Source organism: Pinus tabuliformis, chromosome 6 (assembly GCF_031772625.1).
Source record: "Pinus tabuliformis cultivar Carrire ecotype Pingquan chromosome 6, CPIR1, whole genome shotgun sequence".
NCBI lineage: Eukaryota > Viridiplantae > Streptophyta > Pinopsida > Pinales > Pinaceae > Pinus > Pinus tabuliformis.
The window spans coordinates 1,563,229,605-1,563,255,703 of record NC_142292.1 but is presented as its reverse complement, the minus strand read 5'-3'; the positions used below and the strand labels follow the sequence as shown (position 1 = coordinate 1,563,255,703).

The 26,099-nt window shown below is 38.3% G+C and overlaps 1 protein-coding gene across 1 annotated transcript; it reads right to left on the bottom strand.

Moving 5' to 3' along the window:
- Positions 1–1,329: 1,329 nt before the first annotated feature.
- On the bottom strand, positions 1,330–2,583 carry LOC149264714 (putative disease resistance protein At1g61190). Its single transcript, XM_089400504.1, has one exon. It carries the CDS (start codon positions 2,581–2,583, stop codon positions 1,330–1,332), a length of 1,254 nt encoding a protein of 417 aa, XP_089256630.1.
- Between the last annotated feature and the right edge of the window lie 23,516 nt (positions 2,584–26,099).

Here is a 26,099-nt window from a genome sequence, read left to right as displayed (position 1 = left end):
ATGAAGGCTTTTAAAATTCTAATAATTTTTTGGCATCATTAATGCTTCACAATTTATCAATGTAAAATTTTCAAGTTTGGGCATTGCACCTTCTTGTAGCATTGGCAACTCTTCTAATTCATCTAACTTAACCATTGAAAATGTCTTCAACATAAAAAAAAATGCCCCATCTCTCCAAATTCTTCAGGAATCCTTTTTAACTTCCCTAACCCTCTTAGATTTTGTAATCTAAGATGATTTAAATTTTGAAACTGATAAAATTCATTTTCCATTTTAACTATGTGAGAGCTCTGTAATGAAAACTTCCTCAACTTAAACATATTAGTAATATCTTCAGGTTAAAAAGCTGTGAAGCTGATCTTCAAGTGCAATGTTTCCATTTGAAGCATCCTCCCTAAAATGCCCTCACAAATGGTTTCTCCATTGTTCTCTAACCATAAACATTTCAGTTGTGTAAATTCCCGAGGTCGTTAATGGAAGCCGCTTTTTGACCTCTTTTTAACTTTCTACCACTCCACGCACTGCTAGAAACAGAGAGGTATTGCAAAGAAGTGAGCTGTGATATGCCATGCGGCACACATTGCAAATCTTCACAGTCTGCAAGGTTTAAAAACTTTAGTGCTCTCAACTTATGAATGCCCCAAGGTAATTCTGTAATTCCAGAGCCATGAAGATCAAAGATTTGGAGATTTACAAGTTTGGAGACAGATGCTGGTAACCTATTGATTGGCACGTACACTAATCTTAGGCATGCAAGTTGTTTCAAACAGCCAATACTTTCAGGCAATGATTGAATGGACGTGCGACTCAAATCCAGAACCTTAAGAGAGATCATGCTCTCAATCACCCTTCTTGGAATTTCTCCCAAATCTCTGTTTTCACTCAATTTTAATGTGTAGATTTCTGGAGCTCTGAAAGACTCGGGAAGAAAAGCCAACTGTTTGCCAGTCAACAAAATTGTAGTGCTTGCTAAACATTCATTTGCATCCAATGTTGTGAGACCCTTACCTACGCCACAGTAGAAGCTCTCTTCCTGCTCAGCAATTTGTATTCCCCAACTGCGCACAACGTCGTGCATCCTGAAACATTGTACGGATCCATCAATGTCTCTCACTGTCGGTTCAATCAAACAACGGTCTGCTAAATTGTTGAGGTAGATTCTTCTGATGTGGAATTGGTCGTGGCCAGCCTGATCTTGCAGCAGCCCTTCTGCCAACCACAAGATAATGATGACCTCTACCAAAATAATTTGGTCTTCGTGGAAGGCAGCAGCTAAGTACAGAAAGCACAATTGGAGATTAATGTTGCAGTTGCCCAGTGCGTCGTAACTCAACCTGAGGCAATCATAGACAGGTTGAAGGTCTTGCTGTTGGCGTTCGACAACCTGTGGACTGCCAAGTCCCGTTCTTGTGCATCAATAATTCCTGCCATTGCCCTCCCTACTGCTTTGATTGCCAAGGGAAGCCCTCCACACTTTGTACACACAACCCTCGCCTTTCCTTCGTCGATGTTTGCTGGCAGATTTCCATTGTTATGTGGAAATGCATGATAAACAAACAGCCTCCAACTATCATCCTCGACCAAATCGCGTAATGTAATCAATGTGGACTTGTCTGCATTAACTCCCATCTCCAGCAGCGTTTTCTGGTTCCTTGAACTCACAACAATTTTGGAGGTGGAATGGTCGGCTAGCCGGAGTAGACCCAATTCCTCTAGCAATCTGCCACCCTCCTCCCACACATCATCCAAGAACAACGCAAACCTTTTGCCCTGCATACTCTCATGCAACCATATTTTTATAGCTTCTTCATTCATATTTTGATCTGGATTTATGTTTGCTTGCATGCCTATTTGGGAAGAGAGTTGATTCCTAAGATTTGTGAAAGATGGAGACTGCGAAACAGTCAGCCAAAGCAACAATCCATTGGAAAAGAAATCCCTCACCTTTTCGCTATTGAAGACGGTCTTGAGGAGGAGTGTTTTACCAGAACCACCTTTGCCAAGCACGCCAATGCACGAAAAGGAAGACTCGCCCTCTGCCTCCATCACTGACTTCTCTAGTGCTGCAAAAGCATTGTGTTGCCCCATGATAAGGGGTTCGTTGATGAAGAAACCTCTTGAAGCATCAGGTTTGGTGGACGTTGCAAAAGTAGAGGCTGAAACTGGAGAGGCGCACAACTCTTCGATTCTTGAAAGTCTCTCTCGGAGCTCCTCATTTTGGACCACGCTAATCAAAGGAACTGATTGGAGATGCTCTCTGATATCTGAAATCAAACGAGTAATCCTTCTACTCGTTTTATAACGAGAAATCATGTCATACTTAGCGATTGTACTGCATTGTTGCGCCATTGCTGATGCTGGTTGGAGAAGCGCATCCAGCTCCTTAAGCCATTTATTAACAGCTGAGGGTCTCAGCTTGTTGGTTTGAGGAATTGAGATTTTCTTGCTATTTAATTGCAAGCGATAGTGCTGGATCTCCTTCAACTTTGGCTCAATTTCCATTACCAGGCGCTTCAGATTTTCCAATTCTTTCTTGCAAGGGAGAACAATGTTAACGTGATGGATGATTTGGTGGATAGCCATGTCTATGGCCACACCAATAAATCAAGATACAAAACCAGGATCACCCATGATAAAAAAAATATGTTCAACTCCCTCGATAGCACAAAATAAAAAAGCCCCAGAAAAAGCCCCAGAACTGTGAATATCAAGATTTATAAATCTCAAAATGAAAAATTCTCTCCAGCAAATGAAATCCTTAACCAATATTAACACTACAAGAGCAGAACCTTGTGGAAGGGAACCAGAAATTATGTTGAACTTTTGTAACCGATAACTTTGATACATAGATAGATAGGACCAAAGAATTGCACACTTATAGTTGTGCAGCAGCGTCATAGTTAATTTTTGTCATTTCAATAATGAAAAAAAGATTCTTTCCTTTTCATTCTTTTTCGGTGGATGTAAGAGCGTAATCGCAATTATAGCAAACAGCGAAAATGAGATTCGTGATAGCTTGTGCGGTAATGAATATTGAGGGCCCTTTTTTTTGTTATGACGTTAACCACAGAAATCTTCATTTGAAAGGAAGCCAATATAACACAATTGTTTATCACGTATTCTATTATTTTTGGTGTGCGGATAAGTTTGTGTTTTATAATTTACACAAAAAAAAATTCAAACACACTAAATGTAATTATATATTCACACCACATTTCAAAGTACAGCAATCAGTTAAAGAAGAGCAGCATAATTAGATTCCATAACCATCGGCCTCACTTTCATTTAATTTAAAGGGATGGGATAACTTTCATCATAGGAACTTTGTCTCTTGAGTAAAAGAAAATATTAAGAATTAATATCATGAAAGTTCCGGAAATTTCTCTACCGAAAGGAAAGCACAGATAATAATGAGGCCCTTCCTGCTCCCACTGCTTTATTCTGCATGACGTGAACGAGAACATTCTTCTTTTGAACATGCATTTTTTTTATAGATTTTATTAGATTTAATAGAGATTTTATTGGAATGATAAATTTGAATTTTGGCATCTGGATTAATATTTTTATAAAATTATTAAATTTAATTATGTATTTAAAAATACATGTAAAAAAATCACAAAATTTAATTATGTATTTAAAAATATATAAGAAAATCACAATTTCATCAGAAATTTGTATCACCACATTCTAAGCCATAAAAATTAAAATATGTCTAATATTTAAGACCACTGTAACATATCCCGGTAACCTCACATGTAAAATCAAGGAGTTAGAATTTTTTACACAAATTAACCACAAGTAATTATTCAAAATCACTACTCCACATTCCTCATTAGCCATTAGATATAATGTTCATTAATACATCAAGTAAATTGCAATAAAGGACAGTAAGTTGCATAACCATTGACAACCACTGTTGTAGTATATTAACATAAATTGTCTCATGAACCTTGCATCCATTTCATGACTCCCTTAACCATATTAATTAATCACATACTTGACATTATGATTATCACATCAAATAAGGAATCAACATCATCAAGGATTCAACACCATCAATCTAACACAATAAGCAATCACATCATTAAACACCGATATACCCTGGAAACCCCGTAGGGTGAAAACCAGCAAACATTTAATTTTATTATTAAACGCTCGTGAGGGTTTTCACCCCTCACTCAATGGCTTATAAGGATTCTATCCATTAACCATTGTTATAAAATATTACAATGAAATATCATTAAAATGTCACATAACTAGCTAAAAGCTATTACATTTTCCATGAAACCCTTTACCTACATATCACCACTCTCTACATCCTTGTGGCATGATTGTTCTATCAATGTACGATCCCGCAACTCGTACTCATGAGCATGGACCGTTAGTTCTTTACCTACCACAATGTTAAACATCATTTTTCTTTGGCACAAACCGCCATCGTTTCCTGTCATTGTTGTCGTCAACAAGCTTTGACAACAAGATTAGATACAATATTAATCAATCAATAATCAGTCTCTAAAAGTGATCTTTTAACATCTACTCCTGTGCATGAGTTGTAAATATAATATCACAACATGCCTCTTTTAACAACGTTGTGCACAAATAATTATCCAGCATGTCATAATAATTTACTAGGACATATATTCAATTTTACTTTCCACAATGCTTATTCACACTATTGCATATTTCTCTTTAAGAGATCTAGCCCAGTGGTTCTACAAATCTATGTTTCTCTTTAAAATATATAACATAATAGTTATATCTTCATACATGTAATAAACTATTGTTTCTATGCTTTCGCACGTGTTCTTTTCACATAGTTATTTTTCAAGAACCCAACATAGTTTCTCTATCATTTATGTACAAGTTATTATGCATTTGTTTCCATGAAAGAATCATAACAAAGTCCTCATGCATTTGTTTTCAACAAAGTATCATAATCAACCTTTCTTTTGCACATAAAAACTAGGATAATAATAATAACGATAACCGTTTATGCATTAAACCATGCAAATAAATCAAACTACCCAATATGAAAAACCAAATCCTTTACCCTTTTTACTCACCAAAACATGTAACTTTTGCAAACTCTTGCAAGGGATTAACACCATTAACTTATCTTTCCTGCATAAAAAGATATATTCTTTCTAAAGAAGGTTCCTATGATTTATCTCTATGCATTTCATCTATGCATAGGTTATTATATTTTCTCATAACTAAGTATTGTTTTTCAAGAGAACTCTCTACCCATGAGAATATTTCACAAATTAATCCATATTCACTTCCAGGAAAATGACTACGAAATCCCTTTTAAAGAAAAGAGAATTCATCCTATCTTTTCTTACATTAACACATATGCATGTTATACAAAAACAATAAATGTTACTTATCTTTTAATGTTGCAAATATATATAATAACCATCTTTTCCTATATATAGTAATAACAACCTTTAACCACATGTAGTAATATATTTTCTCTACCAAGAAAATATATATATAATAATCAATATTTATCTACATGCAGTAATATATTTTCTTTACAAGAGGAATATATATAACCTTAATCTACATGTAGTAATATATTAAATTACCCACACTAAGGTTATTTATATTAAATTACCCATACTAAGGTTATTTAAGTAAAAACCCTCTTTAGGTTATTCAAGTAAAAACCCTATTTTCTTTACCAAGAGGAATATATAATCTTTATCTACATGTACTATTATATTTTCTTTGCCAAGAAAATATAAAACAACAATCTCCTCAAGAACTTTAGATGTCTCATACATCTCTTCTCAAGAGGATATCTTGGGTACTTAGCAAGAACCTTGTGTAATTTATCCCAAAGAAATAATAAAGCTACTTAGCTTTTAACACTCTCAAGAAAATCACAAAACTACTTAGCTTTTACTGTGCTATGTGCATAAACTAAGCAACAAATATTTTCAAGAGGACTTATATCCCTGCAATATTTTAATACATGGAAACTTTGCAATACCTGGCAATCATAACCAAACTATACTTTGTGCACCAAAATAAAGAATTTACTTTAAAGAACATGGACATTATTAACCATATCTTTCTGTGCACATAAACAAAGAATATTTCAAAAGATTAACTTATCTTTTTTAGTTGTACCACCACAAGCCATCCAAAACAAAAATGATAGTCGTGTGTGAACAATAGAAACCATAGGAACCACGAAACCGGGAAAGCAAAGAAGCCTGAAGTAGCCACGAATCTCCAATGCTCCCAGAAGATATAGCAAGTTTCCAACAAAGACCATTGGCCCCACACATGCCACATTTGACTGGCAGAGAAAGCCCATAGTCGTACTCGGCGAGAAGAGGCGAAGCCCGAATCCAAGATTGCAGAACAACCACTCGGTAATGACATCAATTTCTGGGAGCAGCAAAGCAAGCGCCCAAAACCAAGGATGTACTGGTCTATGCTTCTCCGCAGGTGCGAATGATCCTCCTTTTTAATAATGCGTGCTTGCTGCGAGGGCATACCACCTTGCCTTCCCCACAGAAGACATGCATAAGATGAAGAACTCCAAAACCCCCGTGCCCCTAGATTGCCTTTTCTTTCTTGATCTCATCCTCATTCAATTTTCACGAAAATCAAGAATTAGTTTTGTCACTGATTTGTAACTTTTAAAATTACTATTTCATAATTGTTTGATTTTACATTGAGTATTTATGATAGGGATATTACAACTACTCCACCTTTTATTTCCCAACAATCCATTCATTGTTAGACTACTCCATTGTTTATAATCCCAAGTTCCAACAATTAGTTTAAAAAAGAAAGGTAGCGTAACTAAATTCCATCGTCGTGGACCCCACTTTGATACATCAACAACGATGGCATGGAAGCGAAGTGTCAATTTCATCGAACAAGATTCTCTCCAGAATAATTCAAAGATATGGGATAGCTTTCATCATGCGATTATTATAGGAATTTTTCCTATTTCATTTAAAAGAAAATATTAAGGATTTTTATTTGAATAAAGTTAAAAATATATTTCAATATTGAATTTTTAATTAAAAATAAAAATTAAGTATATTGTATTAATATTTTTATTTGAATAAAGTTAAAAATATATTTTGATAAAATATTATTGAATTTTTTAATTAAAAATAAAAATTAAGTATATTTTAAGAACAAAATATTGTGAATTTTTATTTTTATTTTTTATTTAAATAAAAGTTTCAGTCATAAATAAAAGTTTCAGTCATTTTGTTTATATATATATGTTTGATTTCCTGAAGATATGTTTGAATGTGATATTCTGGAAAGAGATTACGATCCATCCAACAATGAAGTTCAACTGGAGAAAAAATAGTGGTTCTCATAATATTATTAATGAGCAATTTAAAAACCCCATAAATATAAATACCATCCATAGATTTCTCTTTTGCAAACCAGAGCAGTCCCCACAGTGCCAATATCTCGGCTCTAGTGTTAGAGCCTATCCCTTGTTCCAAAATAGTATGTAATGTGTTCGGTTGCATATTCTAAGCTAAGCCCCACAGCTACATAGACCACCATGTGCAGTGCCATCAAAACAATGAGCCGAAAACAAAATGTGAGGAGCCATATTTATAACCATTAAATCCTTGGTCACCATTGTGTTTTGTTCTTGTGTGTCCAACCAGGTTATGATGTTGTAGCAAATTCTGAGAAGGTTTATAGGAATGCCTTAAAATATGTGAGCATTTCAAGCCTTCAATATCTCCTAGATGATAAATATTGGAATCGAGTTATGTTGTCCGCTCCTGGAGACCCACCAATGGAGAGGTAATTCTACTAATGGAAACTATCTAAATGGTATGTGGTAAGCATGAGGAATTTGTGCCCATGTCTGTAGAGTAATCTTGCACTTGAGAAAGAGGTGTAGGCCCATCCCATTTGAATCACAGCATAGGGGGAACCATCCAGGACCTTGGTACGCTCTCTTACTAAGATTTTCCCACATCAAAATTTTAATATGCCATACCATCCAATTGAAGAGAATTATCTTCAAGCGAACTTTTCACTTCCATACCTTCTGAAACAAAGAGGGGTTAGTTAAAGAAAACCTTGTACACATAATATACCTGTAAATGTCCATGAACACTGCAAATCCTTGTTGTAGTTTTCCAACCCATGTGAGTGAGTCCCATTTCACATTCTTGCATAGACCTGCCTGCCAAAGATCTTGAATAAAACTATTCCATGTATGAACTCACTGTCCATTTAATCACAATTCCCCGACATCTTTCCAAATTGGACAATGCCCACTCCATATGCGGATGACCTATTCCAAGAAAAAGAATCCCCTAGAGTGGAGAGCCTCAATAGTGTCCTCAGGAAGGCGAGATGTATTGCTAACTCCTAGAATTTGTTCCAAAAAAATTAATATCTCGTTTCCCTCCCAAATGACCATCTAATTCTTTGAAAGAGCTAGCTTTTTATATTATGAAAATTCAACCACATGTATGAATCAAATTTTATGCCAATATCTTTTTCTTTGAACCAGTCTATCGTGCTTTTGTTCTTCAAGAACTTTGGCCTCAAAATCCCCCCCCCCCCCCCAATATGACTTCTCCAAAAAATTATCTCCATAGTGACTTTATGAGATGATGCTAACCAAATATTTTTGTGTTCAAAATGCCCCAACCTCCGAAATCCTTTGGTATTGTGATTGTGTCCCAACAAACCAAATGGAATTTCTGAATCTCTTTTGTGCTCGACCATATGAATCGAGAGTGGATAGAACGAATCCTTGAAATGATATAGGAGTGGAGCGTGAAAAGATGTGCCCAATATACTAACATTTGTTTTAGAACCTATTGTAGAGACTGCATCACCCTCCAAAATTTTGGCCTGCATCCAATTTCAGAGCCTTCCTTGGTTTTTCCCTTGATTTTTGTAAACACTTAGGCTCATCCCATGAGTTCATGACGAGTCTTTACACCCTCTTTGCTTGACCATTCACCGATCGTCTTTTAGCATGTTGATTGCAATGTCATGCTTGTAGTCTCGTTCTGGCTATGTTCAAGGTCCATCTTTGTGTCTATAAGTTATGTTTGCTATCCTGGTCCTGATGATGAACCTATATCTATGTTCGAAATGTGTCGACCCTTTGTTCTCTATGTGATTTCTCCGGAAAATCTGAGCATTATATGTAAGCATTTGTTTTACTCACACACGAAGTCATATGCAATGTCGCACAAGTGTCATCATGGTCGTCCAACGATCTATCTCAAGTGTCAAACTTGCCACTCACACCCTTTGGTCAGTCACACTGAGCATATGTTGTCTTGTTGTTTCGAGGTGTCTTATCGTCAAGTCATGTTGAGTGTGTGTTCGCAAGGTCATGTATACATGAGTTCACTTGCTCACACACTTAACCATTTTGCTAAAGATCTGTCGACCAGACCACCCTCCATCAGTTGGACCTCCACTGAGCTGCACTGTGCAATCTCAGCTCTTAGTGACCAAGCATTGTTGCCCAGAAATGCGCAGAGCTTGAGGCTGCCTTCCAGGCAATTTGCACTGCGAAATCGTCGAATCAACCTGACTGACTATCACCCAGAAATATCAGAAGTTTCCCAAGAATTTATCTCAATTTTCACTTCCTGCAAGCTTATCCATCAAGCCTCCCACTACTCAACCGGAGAGGTTGACTGGGTAGTGACCCCAAGATTCAGTCCCCTAAAAAATTGGGCAGAAACTGTCAGCATGCCTGCCTTCATTGACTCAAGAATTTGTGCAGATAAGAGGGACAGGCACCCGCTTCTTCTCACTGCATTATCTCTGAAAATTTCGCACTTTTTTCAGTCAGTCCCCCCTACCAGGTGGCCTGCTGCTACTCTTGAAAATTGTGTAGGTTTCTTGGACTATACACCAACTACTCGACACCCCGTTGAGGCTGGAAACTGCGCAGACATGTCTAGCATGACTGCCTCCCATTTTTGCACAGTTTTGACCAGCAAGCTCCCGTAGCCCGCTCCTAGCCTCCCCTGAAAATTTGCGCAGTTTTCACTGCCAGTGCTCCCTGCTGCCCACATTGCCTTCCCTGGAAAAAATGTGAAATTTTGCCTCCCATCTAATCCAGATTGCACAAAATGTCAATGCGGTTCCAGAATACTCAACCCAGCCTCTGAGTGACCTCAACGCAATTTTTCTTGACAATGCCCTGAAGCCCCGCATCCCAGCCTGAAATGTGCTTTGCGCAGTTTCAGAGCCTTGTCCTCTCTCCTGGTCACTTGCACCAGAATACGAAAGATGATGCATCAAGGTAGACTAGGGCACTTATGGACTTGATGTCATCTTGTCATGAGTGATTGCAGATACAAGTACATGAATGAGACATCGCGCATCGACGAATGGGATGAACAAGGAGCACATGCTAGGGAACTTTTTCGTGAATGGATGAACACATGAAGCATGCCAAGTACCAGCGAAGGGGATACATGTACATGCAACATCAATCGAACAACAATACCATCGAATAATATGCACACCTTTCCATGCGAAGGTGAGGCTATGATACACCAAGAGTACACTCATCATTCAGCAGCAGCACAACTCAACATGGACACCACTATCAGCATGAACATACTAGCACTATCATGTCGAGTCATGTCATGAGTCATCTCGGCCACATCAATATTGTGGGACATATTGCTATAATCAATGTAATATAATGTGGAAGTCCAAGAGACTCACAAACGAAGTTGAAGAATCATGCCACTTAAAGAGTCATGTAAGTCAAACAGTCATGAGAGAACTCGAAGAGTCATAAGGGTCAAGTTCACCCTTAGCTATATATACCCCTCATTTGTACATGCAAAGGAATTTTTGTCTTAGCTCCTCCCACATAGCCTTGAGAGTCTGTAGTCTTTTCTTCGAGGAGCGAGCAGTGGCTCCAACTTCCCGCTATCAGGGTTAGTGATGTAATGGTGTACTAATGTGCCTTGGAACTTTTTCTTGATTCAGAAGCCTGTTAACAGGCCAACACATTTTCACACATGTATTATATTCGTTTGTAAGACTATTCTTTGGACACTTGTGATGCATGTTGCTTTAACCTGTATTAAGACCGTTGAACTATTTCGACTGTTTTAGTACATATGCTATTGGAAATGTGTTCTATCAGTTGTTAACATTGTCTCGCCTATGTGGAATATTCCGTTGGACACTCGACAGATTCATTATCGTAAACTTGTTATAATGACCATCACACTCGTGTGGACTATTCCGCTAGGTGTTGTACGTGATATCTGCCCACTTTGTGTTTGTGATTTCCGCATCCATGTGGACAACTCTACTAGAAGTTTCGTATGTCTTGTTGTGTTGTGTGTCTCTGACAGAATTGGGACTATTCCCTTTCGACCTAAGACTCACTCTCACCCTCTCCCATTGCAGTGAAGGAACTTAGACACAAGTTATACTAAGCACTCACCAAGCACATGAACCTCGTTGTTTGAAGACTAAGTAAACCACTCTCATGTGCTGACATGCAAGAGCTAAGGCATATATTTAAGATAATGGAAACTTGGCGAACGTACCAGATGGGACTCCTATGACAAATTGTGTGGGGTCTAGTCGGGACTTCATATTGGGGAGATCCCCTGAATGTTGGCAAGTCCAACATCGTCAACATTTCTAGCGCTAGAAAGAGGACCAGATGACAAGCTGAGCCCATTGCATCTGGTTCAAATCTCTTATCAAGATGGATCATACAAAAATCATGCTCCCGAGGTGTTTCTCCCACTTCTCCCTGAATCAACTATCACTCCTCGATGAGCTTCTCAATCACTTGTCCTTGTTAAAGTTTGATGATGAGGACAGAACGTCTGTAACCAAGCACATTTCTGATTTTCTTCATTTCTGTGAATCCCATGAAATCGATAGTGAAGAGCTTGTTTGTGTACTTTTCCTCCTCACCCTTGAAGGTCGTGCTAATCGGTGGTGTCATATCCTTGTAGGTTTTAACCCCGTACAGAAATTACCTGCATACGAATTCTGAAACATAGAAAATAAACAATGCGAGAGCATAACACATAAAACACATATACACAGAGATTTTCCCCTGGATCCAAAAATCGAGACTACTAGCTTGATTTTTCATTGTATTCCTTTCAATGTTACAATACATATATATACATGCCAAAGCATCCAATACCATGGACCAAAAACCATCGCGTCCAAAACCATGGACCGAAAACCATAGGTAGGTTTGCCCAACCTAATATAGGGTCCAAAAAAAAATTTCCCGAGGCACTGCCCCGGACCCCATAGAGGGGGGCTACCCACCCCCCTCAAACCCCCATGTAACCCCCCCGCTGCGCAATCAGCACAACGAAGGGGGGGTTCTGCCCCACCTCTAACCCTCCGATTCACTGCGTAGGTTAGTCGTGGAAAGAATATAACACAACCCAACAATCCTTCCACCTGCTTTCATCCATCCTCTTCTTACTCTCCTCAAAGAGCTCCATCAAGCCTTCGATAAGTATGACCACCAAGATGTCTGTGAAAGAATATCATGTTGAATAATGAAGCCTGACGAATCAAATGAGGACTTTTCTACCCACTTCCTTCACCTCTATCACAAAATTCCTGAACAGTTTGTGGACCTTGACTTCATGAGCCAAGAGTTGAAACGCTTGGCTCATGTTTCCCAACACGGTGAACCTCCTCATTTCCCTTCTTCCTCGACTCTTGCGAATCATGGGGCCCCTTAGTTTGTAGAGGAGGAGCCCAACACTCGTTCGTTCCTTGTCCTCCTACCTTTCTGGTCTCAAAGAGGGTTCCCCCTCGCAACGGTCGCAAAGTTGCAAATCTGCGCAGAGGGTGCCCCCTTAAAGCGGTCGCAAAGCTGAGAAATCTACGCAACATGTTCCCAACCCATCTTCTCAGCCATCTCCTGCTCCAATGGAGGAAATTCCATAATGGCTCAGAAAGCCTATGGCAAAGACTCATTCCTCCATTCTGCAAGAGTACATCACCATTCATAACCCAAGTCTCGAGTCTGATCTGCATCTCTGCCATCCTCGATCATCTACAAGCCATGAATCCTTGTACCATGACTCTCTTGATCAATCTGCTTCACAAGCTAGCTATGTGCATTCTCTTGATTCTCAAGTTGCTGGCTGAAATTGCGGTCATGTGAAAGGCAGTCCCATTACACAGGTAGAGGAGTAGAAAGGTGAAGACACAATCAATTCATCTTTTATGTGTCAAAATGGTTCACATAAAGACAATGAGCTTCCATTCTTGGTTGATTATCAATCCGCTAATATTGGTGAAAAATCATGCACAATTAATTCTTTCGATCAACCTCCAGTCTTGGGATGTCATCACTCCCATGCTTCCGTATGTGGTGATGAATGCCCAAACAAATCATGTGATATATTTTTCTCTCGTGTACACTCTAACTCAGATCTGGAATGTGCACCAGTCAAAGTAGACATTGTTGGAAATAATACTGAGGGGGGGGGGGGGTGAATCAGTATTATCACATCAATAAAAAATTTTCATTTCCATATTCAGATTCATATATGCTACTTCCACAACTTCTTATGATTCAGTTAGTGGATCCTTAATGAGTGCATTAGAACATTATCAACCATATTAACAGTAAACAGGTGCAGTAAAATAGAACAGATCATCACACATAAGCCACACACATGAACACCATGATATAAGGTGGAAACCCAATGTGGGAGAAAACCACCTGCTGCAAGTCATCTCAATCTTCTTCTTAATAAGAAAATCCTTTTACAATATTTATGTACTGGTGCAGTCTTATACCAGTACGCAGGCTTCTACCTGCAGAGAGCTACAACCCTCTCTCGTTCTCCAGTCTTTCCTGGAAGGGAGCTACAACCCCCATAGTTCTTGTACTAGCCGATCCATTTACTAGTACGCAGGCTGCTACCTGCTACAATGCTCCAAAGTTTTCAACTGCTACTGGAAGGGAGCTGCCACCCCCTTAGCTCTTGTACTAGCTAAGATACTAGTATGTAGGCGCCGACCTACAATCTTCTCTCCTCCAGGTACCACGTTTCATACATTTTCATACTGGATACTCCTGAAGCACAACACATAATCTGAAAGGCCACGTTTCATCCAATTTTCATACTGGACCCATTAATATCATTGAAGCACATAATCAATCAATCTTCTGAATCACCCAAACACTAGATCAATACATATACAAGGATAATATATGTGTTAGCACCCAGATCTAGTCCATCAGATCACATAAATATGAGCCATTATGATCCTGATCCAATATTAGTTCTCATCCATCAATACTGAAGCTAAACACAATCAACCAAACAGGATATGCAGAACACTGACACCTTTAAACTGTCATCAGAACCCATCAACAACCAGAACCACACGTGACTTCAAATATCATAGCTCAAATTGTATACGCTACTACAATGAACCAAACCTGCATACATACGTGCTTACACCAAAACCAACCCGCGTACAGATCTATAAATATTCAAACATGACTTGCAGTGATTTCAAACTCAAGTTATACCCAGTTCAGATCATTACAAGCGTTAGTATACAGATCTAGAATAAGCATAATCAAATATATAGAGATAATTCATTTCAAACCATTTGATCCCGATCTATCCTTAGATCTTGTTTTCCATCAACTGGTGAGATCCCTCTTTAGCTCAGATCTAGATCTGCACCATAACCCAATCACAGTATTCCAGATCTAGCACTTTATGAGATATTCAATAATTCAGATGATGCTTTGCCAAATGATCTCCTTCCTCTTTTATAGCCTTAGTCCTTTCTCAATACCACGGTCCAAAACCATAGGATCAAAAAACTGTTGGACTAATACCATGAACCAACCATGAAAGTGCGTGAGATCAACACTTTTGGATGCAATACCATGGACCAAAACCATAGGATCAAAAACTGTCGGACTAATACCATGAACCAACCATGAAAGTGCATGAGATCAACACTTTTGGATGCAATACCACGGACCAAAACCATAGGATCAAAAACTGTCGGACTAATACCATGAACCAACCATGAAAGTGTGTGAACTTTTCTCTTGCATGAAGGGAACTTTTCTCTGCATGAAAGTGCGTAAACTTTTCTCTACATGAAATAAACTTTTCTCTGCATAAAAGTGCGTGAACATTTCTCTACATGAAATAAACTCTTCTCTGCATAAAAGTGCGTGAACTTTTCTCTACATGAAATAAACTTTTCTCTGCATAAAAGTGCGTGAACTTTTCTCTACATGGAATAAACTTTTCTCTGCATAAAAGTGCGTGAACTTTTCTCTACATGGAATAAACTTTTCTCTGCATAAAAGTGTGTGAACTTTTCTCTACATGGAATAAACTTTTCTTTGCATAAAAGTGCGTGAACTTTTCTCTACATGAAGGAAACTTTGTTGCACTATAATTTATCAAATAAATTTGATGCTCTATAATTTATCATTTGTGTGATTTGCCATCAAGGACAACACTTGTCTCATAATGCCAACAATCTCCCCCTTTGGACTTGTCATACTGAGAATTGTCATCTGATATCTCTTCCGTAGATTCATCTAGATATATATAAGTGAGTTGATCTTCTATGAGTTGTTTGCCATCAAGTACAACACATGCATCATAATGCCAACAATCTCCCCCTTTGGACTTGATGGCAACAATACCAAATCACTCTCCCCCTTTGACATCAAGGGCAAAGGGCGAACCAAGATATTCTCTTTCCTAGAAAGGCATTCCGCTGTTCATACTCCCCCTGAGTACCTGCTGAAATCTCTGAATGAGCTCCCCCTTTGTATATGCCAAGGTGTACCAATCTGTCCATGCTACATGCTGAAAGCTCTGTTCTTGCTGAATTGTGATGTTCATGCTCCCCCTGTCTGTAAGCAAAGTCTGCAAAAAGGTGTTCTACAAGAACATGACTCTATACATCATATGTGACCTTCCTAGCACCAAATACTCATACATACATCCATCTCCCAACCAAGTGGGGATATACCAGAAAATGACAACCAAGTACATTACATCATTCATCCCAGGCATAGTGGGGAAACCAACATAGGCCGTTACATGACCTTGATATGACTGAAATATTTCATCAAATGACTACAATAGATAGAGACACACTATTACATCATGAGTCTTGATATGACCTTTACATCGAATGATATACATGACATTTATAACAGAGACCAAACACCTAAATAAGATCATGATAAACATCAGCAACGACACTGTATGATCTGATCCATAGCATATGTCAACAAAAACTAGACCAACAACTTGTATTAGTGCATGAATCATCAAGGTATGTCTGTATCAACTCATCCTTTTGAACATAATTCTGTATATACAGAATCATTCACATTCTATCATATGTGAGAAACACCATAGCCATCCAGATCTGCATGAACCAAGTATCATCAATTGGGAATATCTGCATTAATCAACATATGTACGAAACAACCTATCATATAGGTAAGAACTCATCATCATCATGTCTCCAACAATGCAACTTTGAATAATCATCCATGTATCCAGCCAACAATCCTCATCCATATATGTGCCAAGAACAATCATAACATATGATATTTATGCATATGACGACAACAGCATATGAGTGACTCATCATCAAGTAAAGAAGATGTGAAATCAAGCTATGTACTTCTCCTTATCCTTATGAAGATCACCATGTAAGCACCATTAGAGAATCAACCACAAATCTGATCTAAATATCAACTATGTAACCCCAAGAATCATCTGAACAACTCATAATCATAGCAAAATGAATCATTTATCCATATACGCATCATCACCAAGGACTATTAACCATAATGCCAACAATTCATTAAAAGCATATTCTCCCCCTAAACCTGTGCCATCTTGGTTACTGTCAGATCTGATCATGCATATCAGCAAGAAGTATCAAGACATCATCATTATCAAGTTAGAAACAAAACACTTCTAACCATCAAGTCATTTCCACACATCATCAGCAATTGTAACCATTATCAAACAGCGCAAATGATCAACCGAATCATAACTGATCCTTTTCCTGAACCTGTCCCTTCTGCCTTTCCTCAAACAATCATATACGCGACTATGCCATAACCAACTCACGTATATACGTGACTTCTCTTTAAGAAACTTGCATATGAGATTTAGGACACTGAAGTTTTACACTTCCAGCTCCCTCTGATTCTGTTATGTCTGTATGTTGTGCTATGCCGCCTCTTTCTGACTGTACTTCTTTCTTCTTCCACATCTTCAGGTGTGATGATGATGTTTTCTCCTTTTGGTATGGTGCCCATACTTTGTTCCTGCATTCCTTAGCTATATGTCCAAGCTTGTTACATGTGTAACATCTTACATGTCTCATATTTCTTCTATAGCAATCAACAGCGCTGTGACCAAACATATTGCAAGCAAAGCAATATCCATTAAAGTACCTTGAATGTGATGATCTTTCTGCATGATGGTCTTGAAACCTTCTTCTTCTACATCTGGCTGCAACATGTCCAAGATTATGACATACATAACATTCAACATTATTCATAGGAGGAGTAAAATATTTTCTTTGAAGAATTTCTTTCCTTGGTTGATGATGAGATTGACCTTTCATCTCCTTATTGAGCATTTCAGATTTTGCAGTCGAGTCCCTTGTCTTACTTTGTGAACTAGATTCACCTTCAATAGATTCATGAAAACCAAGACCAGTTTTGATAGCAGGAGACCTTTGACTATTAAGAATATCATCCAAGACTTTAGTACTATCTTGAAATCGTAACAGTTTATCCTTTTCTTCTAATTTATCTTTTAGAATATTTACCTCAACTTGATGTTGCTCTTCCTTTTCAAGATACTGCTTCTTCATGTTTTCTTCAGCATTTATTTCTTCTTCCAACTGACGTCTTAGTTCAAGAACTTCATTTTCATGAGCTTGGAGTAGTTCTTTATTCTGCTTCTTTGATTCTTCAAGATCTTCTTTTAGCGAGCGGATCGTGGCTTCAAGACTTTCATAGTAACTGGATCTATCTCTGAGTTTCTTGATGGTTGTGCTTCTTTCATTGACTTCATCTCTTAGTGATGTTACTTCATCCTGCAACTTTTGATATTTGTCCTTGAATAACTTCCTTACCTTGTTTCCTTCCTCTAGTTGAGCTTTTAGTTTGGCAGCTTCTTCTTTGAAGACACATTCCCTTTTGTTCAATAGATCTTGTTGATCTCTAATTTTGTCTGTAACCCTTTTAAATTCTGCCTCTATTTGATATCTTTCTTACTCACCCATAAAAGAAAATTCAGTTGTTTCGCTATCACTTTCATCTTTTCCAAATGGATAGATAGCTGGAACATCAGAGGATAACAAATTCATACCTGATAGTTCATCTTCATTCTGAAATGATTCTGAATCTGAAGTGCTTCTTCCACATAATCCCCAATCGATTCTCCCACTGTCATAGTTCTTCTAAGATGTCTTCTTCTGCTTAGGCGCTTTCTTCTTAAGCTTCTTTCCCATTGTTCCACGGATCTCGTTCAAGCGATCAAGCTTCTACAAAAGGACCTGCTCCGATACCAATTGTTGGAAATAATACTGAGAGGGGGGGGGGGTGAATCAGTATTATCACATCAATAAAACTTTTTCATTTCCATATTCAGATTCATATATGCTACTTCCACAAGTTCTTATGATTCAGTTAGTTGATCCTTAATGAGTGCATTAGAACATTATCAACCATATTAACAGTAAACAGGTGCAGTAAAATAGAACAGATCATCACACATTACAAGGTGGAAACCCAATGTGGGAGAAAACCACCTGCTGCAAGTCATCTCAATCTTCTTCTTAATAAGAAAATCCTTTTACAATATTTCTGTACTGGTGCAGTCTTATACCAGTACGCAGGCTTCTACCTGCAGAGAGCTACAACCCTCTCTCGTTCTCCAGTCTTTCCTGGAAGGGAGCTACAACCCCCATAGTTCTTGTACTAGCCGATCCATTTACTAGTACGCAGGCTGCTACCTGCTACAATGCTCCAAAGTTTTCAACTGCTACTGGAAGGGAGCTGCCACCCCCTTAGCTCTTGTACTAGCTAAGATACTAGTATGTAGGCGCCGGCCTACAATCTTCTCTCCTCCAGGTACCACGTTTCATACATTTTCATACTGGATACTCCTGAAGCACAACACATAATCTGAAAGGCCACGTTTCATCCAATTTTCATACTGGACCCATTAATATCATTGAAGCACATAATCAATCAATCTTCTGAATCACCCAAACACTAGATCAATACATATACAAGGATAATATATGTGTTAGCACCCAGATCTAGTCCATCAGATCACATAAATATGAGCCATTATGATCCTGATCCAATATTAGTTCTCATCCATCAATACTGAAGCTAAACACAATCAACCAAACAGGATATGCAGAATACTGACACCTTTAAATTGTCATCAGAACCCATCAACAACCAGAACCACCTGTGACTTCAAATATCATAGCTCAAATTGTATACGCTACTACAATGAACCAAACCTGCATACATACGTGCTTACACCAAAGCCAACCCGCGTACAGATCTATAAATATTCAAACATGACTTGCAGTGATTTCAAACTCAAGTTATACCCAGTTCAGATCATTACAAGCGTCAGTATACAGATCTAGAATAAGCATAATCAAATATATAGAGATAGTTCATTTCAAACCATTTGATCCTGATCTATCCTTAGATCTTGTTTTCCATCAACTGGTGAGATCCCTCTTTAGCTCAGATCTAGATCTGCACCATAACCCAATCACAGTATTCCAGATCTAGCACTTTATGAGATATTCAATAATTCAGATGATGCTTTGCCAAATGATCTCCTTCCTCTTTTATAGCCTTAGTCCTTTCTCAATACCACGGTCCAAAACCATAGGATCAAAAAATTGTTGGACTAATACCATGAACCAACCATGAAAGTGTGTGAGATCAACACTTTTGGATGCAATACCACGGACCAAAACCATAGGATCAAAAACTGTCGGACTAATACCATGAACCAACCATGAAAGTGCGTGAGATCAACACTTTTGGATGCAATACCACGGACCAAAACCATAGGATCAAAAACTGTCGGACTAATACCATGAACCAACCATGAAAGTGTGTGAACTTTTCTCTTGCATGAAGGGAACTTTTCTCTGCATGAAAGTGCGTAAACTTTTCTCTACATGAAATAAACTCTTCTCTGCATAAAAGTGCGTGAACATTTCTCTACATGAAATAAACTCTTCTCTGCATAAAAGTGCATGAACTTTTCTCTACATGAAATAAACTCTTCTCTGCATAAAAGTGCGTGAACTTTTCTCTACATGGAATAAACTTTTCTCTGCATAAAAGTGCGTGAACTTTTCTCTACATGGAATAAACTTTTCTCTGCATAAAAGTGCGTGAACTTTTCTCTACATGGAATAAAATTTTCTCTGCATAAAAGTGCGTGAACTTTTCTCTACATGAAGGAAACTTTGTTGCACTATAATTTATCAAATAAATTTGCTGCACTATAATTTATCATTTGTGTGATTTGCCATCAAGGACAACACTTGTCTCATAATGCCAACAATCTCCCCCTTTGGACTTGTCATACTGAGAATTGTCATCTGATATCTCTTCCATAGATTCATCTAGATATATATAAGTGAGTTGATCTTCTATGAGTTGTTTGCCATCAAGTACAACACATGCATCATAATGCCAACAGACATCCATATCGAAACTTCCTCTTCACCCCACTTTCCCGTGTGTCCTACCATCAACAACACATCGAAATGCATTAGAGATACTCTGCGTTCTCTTTTTTCTTCATCCCATGAGTTATCTCTTCAATTGACACAAGGCAGTGAGATTGTCCATGATGAAAACAGTCTCAATGCATTGGACTCTTCCCACTCGTCATCATCTTGTATGTTGCATGAATACAACTCGTCAAGTCAGCTTGCTGAAGTTGAAAAGTTTGATGAAGCCTGTGATAGAGATGGTTGCCATCCTAAGAGAAGTTTTTAAATCAACAACAACAACCATCCTCAATCCATGCATGATCTGGTTCACATCTCAAAATTCCATTGTTCAAAGCTGGAAAGTTTTGGGACATGTTAGGGAGTTGAGGCACTTCAACATCCGTTGATGGTTATGTTAGGACCTCAAGACTTTGGTATGCCCCTCGAACTGAATCAAATCTGGTTTCTCATGCACAATCCATCTATCTGCATGGTTGCACTCGACATGGATCCCTATGTAAAAAATATTTACTATAGTGTGATATTTCAAAACTCCTTTTTTCACCAATGACCGAATCCACGTGTCTGTTACAGCATGTCCATCTTCATGCATTTCTCTTACATCCAATTCGTGTTGGGAGTGTCTATCCCTCATGCAATCATGGAACTATGAAGTTGATCATCTCACAGACTATCTTTGTCCATAATCATACTCATCAGATGTTCTCTCTCATGATCAGCTCCTTAGTCTTCTTGCAAATCTTGCACGTCAAATATTCCTGCTCATCACACTAGCAATATCCATGTGTGATGACAAGTGCACAATCTATCACGTGAATCAAGTTCCTCTCATATCACCACACCCTAACTGGCTTCACACATTCACAGTGCTGGCATCCTTTCTACATTTCTGTGATGACCATGATGCCTGCGCAATTTTTCACCAGTTACATGTGGGTGTTCTATCATATCTAGTGCACAACGAACTTGGTTCCATCCTTTAGAGCATTCACAATATTTTTCAACAATTTTCTTTGTTCATGTCAAACTGGGAATCTGGAATCTCGACCAACTGGTTTGATCTGTCTTCTATCTTGGGTGGTTGTCATGCAGTTTATATTTTTCCCAACAATATGGCAGTCACTTTGCGCACTATGATCTTCATCGTGTATATTATTTCTCCTCAAACTTCTGTCAAGCAGGCGAGGCACTTCAGCCCGCGCTGATGGCTATTGTTAGCCTCACTCTCATAATAAAACAATTATAAATAAAAAATTATAATTAAATAAATCAAATCTTGATAATTAGGAATTAGTTCCTCAAACTAGGGAGTTTAGTTAGGATGAGAGATTCTCTCCAACTAGTTCTCCTAGATTATGTTGGGTGTGGAGCATGATTATTTAGAGGTCTTTGTTTCAGCCGGATGTATACCCCAGGAGTTTTGTACACCCCTCCACGCGGGGGGGTGCGGGGGGGACTTGTCCCCCCTGCGAAGGTCCGGGGGCTAGCGGTCCCCCGGCAGGGGTTCGGGGGCAGTGCCCCCGAAGCTAAAAACAGATGTAAAATTGCCTTGTAAAATATAGTAATTTCTAGTCAATCTGGACTGGTCATTAGGTGGATGATCTGACGGTAGAACTTATGTTTAGTTTAAGGTTTTTTTCCCTAGAAGGCAACCCCTCTCTTTGTATGAGGCCATTGTATTGAGGCTGTGAAAAAGATGTGTATTTTTCGAGCGAGAAACAGAGAGGTGAGACTGTGAGAGAAACAGAGGATATTACAGCGGATATGTTGTAGGTTGTGTCTCTTCATTTTGCTGGATAATAGAAAGGAAGGACTGGTTGTTCAGGGTGGACGTAGCCCAAACTGGGTGAACCACGTATATCTATGTCTCTGGTTTTATGCGTTTTTTGTATTTATATTTATGCAATATTCTATGTGTTCCATTGCTTTGTAATAGAATGTATCTCAACCAAGTTTGTTCAAGATAGATGCACTATATTGAGACAACTTGATCATGTATTTATATGTATCATAAACATTATTTTAATAATGTGAATGTGAGGAATGCTGTAAGGCGGAGGCCTTTTCCGCCATGTCTAATTTTTGTATATTTCTGCTATTTATTTTATGAGTGTATTATTATTAGTTTTTAAATTTCTTCATGTGGTATCAGAGCAAATGGTAAAGGGTTTGATGTGTTGTTATACCTTTGGTAATGTTGGTGTGTGACGATTGATTCGATGGAGGCAGAATTGGGTCTATGTTTTTCCCCTTGGAATTATTTGCGGGTGGACGTGATCATTGATCGTGTGCCTAGTCTGGAGTGGTGCATCGTGGATCGTGTGCTTAGATAAGACCGAGAGCATGTGGTTGACGGTGTTGTCACCAAGTTGGTGCCTGCTTTGAATACTGGTGATTATATTCATGGAGGAGAGTCGATATCCATTGTTGCATTGGTCTGTGGAGGAACAAGCTTGGTGAATTGAATGCAGTGTTGCATCTTATGCGTTGAGGAGATTCGATCCGAAATTTACAAGATCGCACCCTCAAATCCCCCGATCCATTCCCATGAGCTGAATCTGCCATGATCTGAATCAGTTTAGATGTGCACAATGTTTATTGAAATCTTGACATGCTATTTTATGGACTTGACTGTGTGATTTAGCACGCATTTGACTGAGTGGCATGGTACATGGTTTCTATTGAAACAGTTTCATTCGAATTCTTGTAACAAAGACGCAGCCCCGAAGCAAGGAGAGTGTTCTTTGTAAAAAGCTCTAAAATTTGATACGTTGAGGAGCCGAGGCACAATTGAAAGTTTTACGCTAAGCCACCGTCACTGCCATCATCATCATCGTGAGCTGTTGTCGCCATAATCTACGAGGGAGGAGGCACTGCTCGCTCGAATTTTGATGGATCAAATTTCTCTGCATTGCTAAAATACTCAGATTTTCTATGGGTTGAATTCACAGTCCAAAGCACCTTCCATCCTTTAGGGATTGTGTATCCTTCGTATGTAAAGTCCTCCATAGCCTTGCGAAACCCTCCTTGAGAAGGAGGTTGTAGTCTCAGCGTTTCTTGACCAGTTCTCCACGAATATTTCATCTTTGGGAAGTCTTGACATTCCAGAGGTTGCCCCACCTCTTTTGAATTTGTTATATCTAATTGCTCTTTCATGTCTTCTTCGTAGCAGTGAGGATTCTCAGCCAAAAATTTAAGCAACATTGGTAATGTTGAGCTGATAGTGCCTTGACCTGCAAATAGAAGCAGGAGGAAGTTGTCCTTAACTTCGTCGTCAGTGAGGGATTCCCTTTCACCTCGCTCGTCAACATGAGAGAGTGGGAAGGAGAAAAAATCTTGCTCTGGAGAATCCTTTCACTCCTGTAACTTCGGATTCAAATTTAAAGCATACCGAGACTCCAAAGAAAAAAATTGATCAGACATGTTTTTGCTGCGAGAGGTTCTAGATGAAGAATTTCAATGGAGGTGTTGGACAATGATTTTGAAGAAAATGGGCTTGCTCTGCAAGTGAAAATCGAGCGAAACGCTAATCTATGGACTCTATCTGAGCAAACCTTTCGATGATGGAGTCGGAAAAATTATATTTTTGGTTATGTTTGTTCTCCCTTAGTTAAATTTACACAGTTGTTTATTTATCTATGAAAAAAATGAGGACTTTGAAATTGAGATATCGCGTGCGCTGTAAAGAACCATGTTGGTACCATGGAAGGCATTCCAATAATCTGATGCGAAGGAAGCCCAGAATCAGTCGCAAAACCCCGCTTCAAATAAGTGGATGAACTGTTTAGCGAGTGTGAAGCTATATATCCTGCTGATAATCTATCCCCTACAATTTTAGGCCAGTGAGCATTTCTTGGGGGGCGATTAAGAACAGAAATGCTTGGAAAATATGTAGTCATTTCTGGACATGTTGCAGTCTATACATTTCTTGATAAATTCTGAGAAAATGTGCATACATGTGTTTTCTGGCTGACATCCTTACACACACTGGAATTTGCATCTCCCTTAGCACATGATCTGCTCTCCAAATCAGAAGCAATGGCAAAATATCCTTGTTCAAAGCCTCTCAAAATGCCACTTCGTTGAAGAGGAGTGTGGAGGTTGCGTGTGGATCTGCGAGCGGAAGCATGGTGGCCCCATAATCCTTTCCTGAGAATTTTGCTGATCATTTCCTGTCAGTTGTTTTCACTTTCTATTGACATAGCGTAGATCATCATCAAAAGCATTGGCTCTAATACCTGTAGCATGCAAGTCAAAGGTAAAAGAAATAAACAAATTCGTAAGTCAACACATGAAGTTTACATTTGAAGCTTTTAACATGGGCACTTTTTTTATATTATATTACTTCATGGGTGTAAAGTGTAAACTAATTCTGGGAAAGTTTGTTTTTTTTCTCCACGAGAGATAAGGTGTGTTTTTAATGTAAACAACATTTGAGCTTTGGAAAACAATTCACTTTATAAAGTGATTTCATAAATTATTTTAAGTAAAGTGAATCTTTTGCAATGGAGTGATAAGGTATAAGTTGTAATTCGGAGAAATAAGGTGCAGAGAGATAAGGAGTATATTTTGTAATTTTGGAGTTATAAGTATTTTGTATTTGGAGTAATAAGTGTTTTGTATTTGGAACGATAAGTGAATTTGTTTGAGTGAAAGTTGTTATTGTAATTCAAAGTAATCTTTTACTCTGAGAGCGATTGAGTCAGTGCATTGTTTGAGTGAAAGTTGTTATTGTAATTCAAAGTAATATTTTACTTTGAGAGCGATTGAGTCAGTGTAGGTAGTTTTTGAAGACAATTTGCTTCCAAAGTTTGCAAGTGTGACATTCTCATTGAGAAGTTTCCACGACAAAGTTGTGACATTGAAGAATGATGTACTCCAGTAATTAATAAAATCATAATTTTTGTGGTGCTTGTGTCCTAGATCTGCCCGAAATTGAATAAGGGGATCTTAGGTACACCATGTGTAATGAATGTGTGTGCATGACTTGTGTTCAGATTATCAAAATGCTCTCTTTGTATTATGCTTAAACAACTACATGCACATAAGAAAGCTTAAGTATAAGAACGCTTAATCAATCTCCTATAATCAAGCTCAAGTACACAAGCACAAAGCATCACATCATCAACTTGATAAGATGTTCTTCCAAGCAAGAACATTTCATATCATGTAATCAAAGTAATCAAGTTAAGGACGCTACAAAATCAAGCATTTCAAGCCAAGACAACATCAACATCATCAACACTTTTTGTATCACTTGCAGATAAACATTTTTTAAC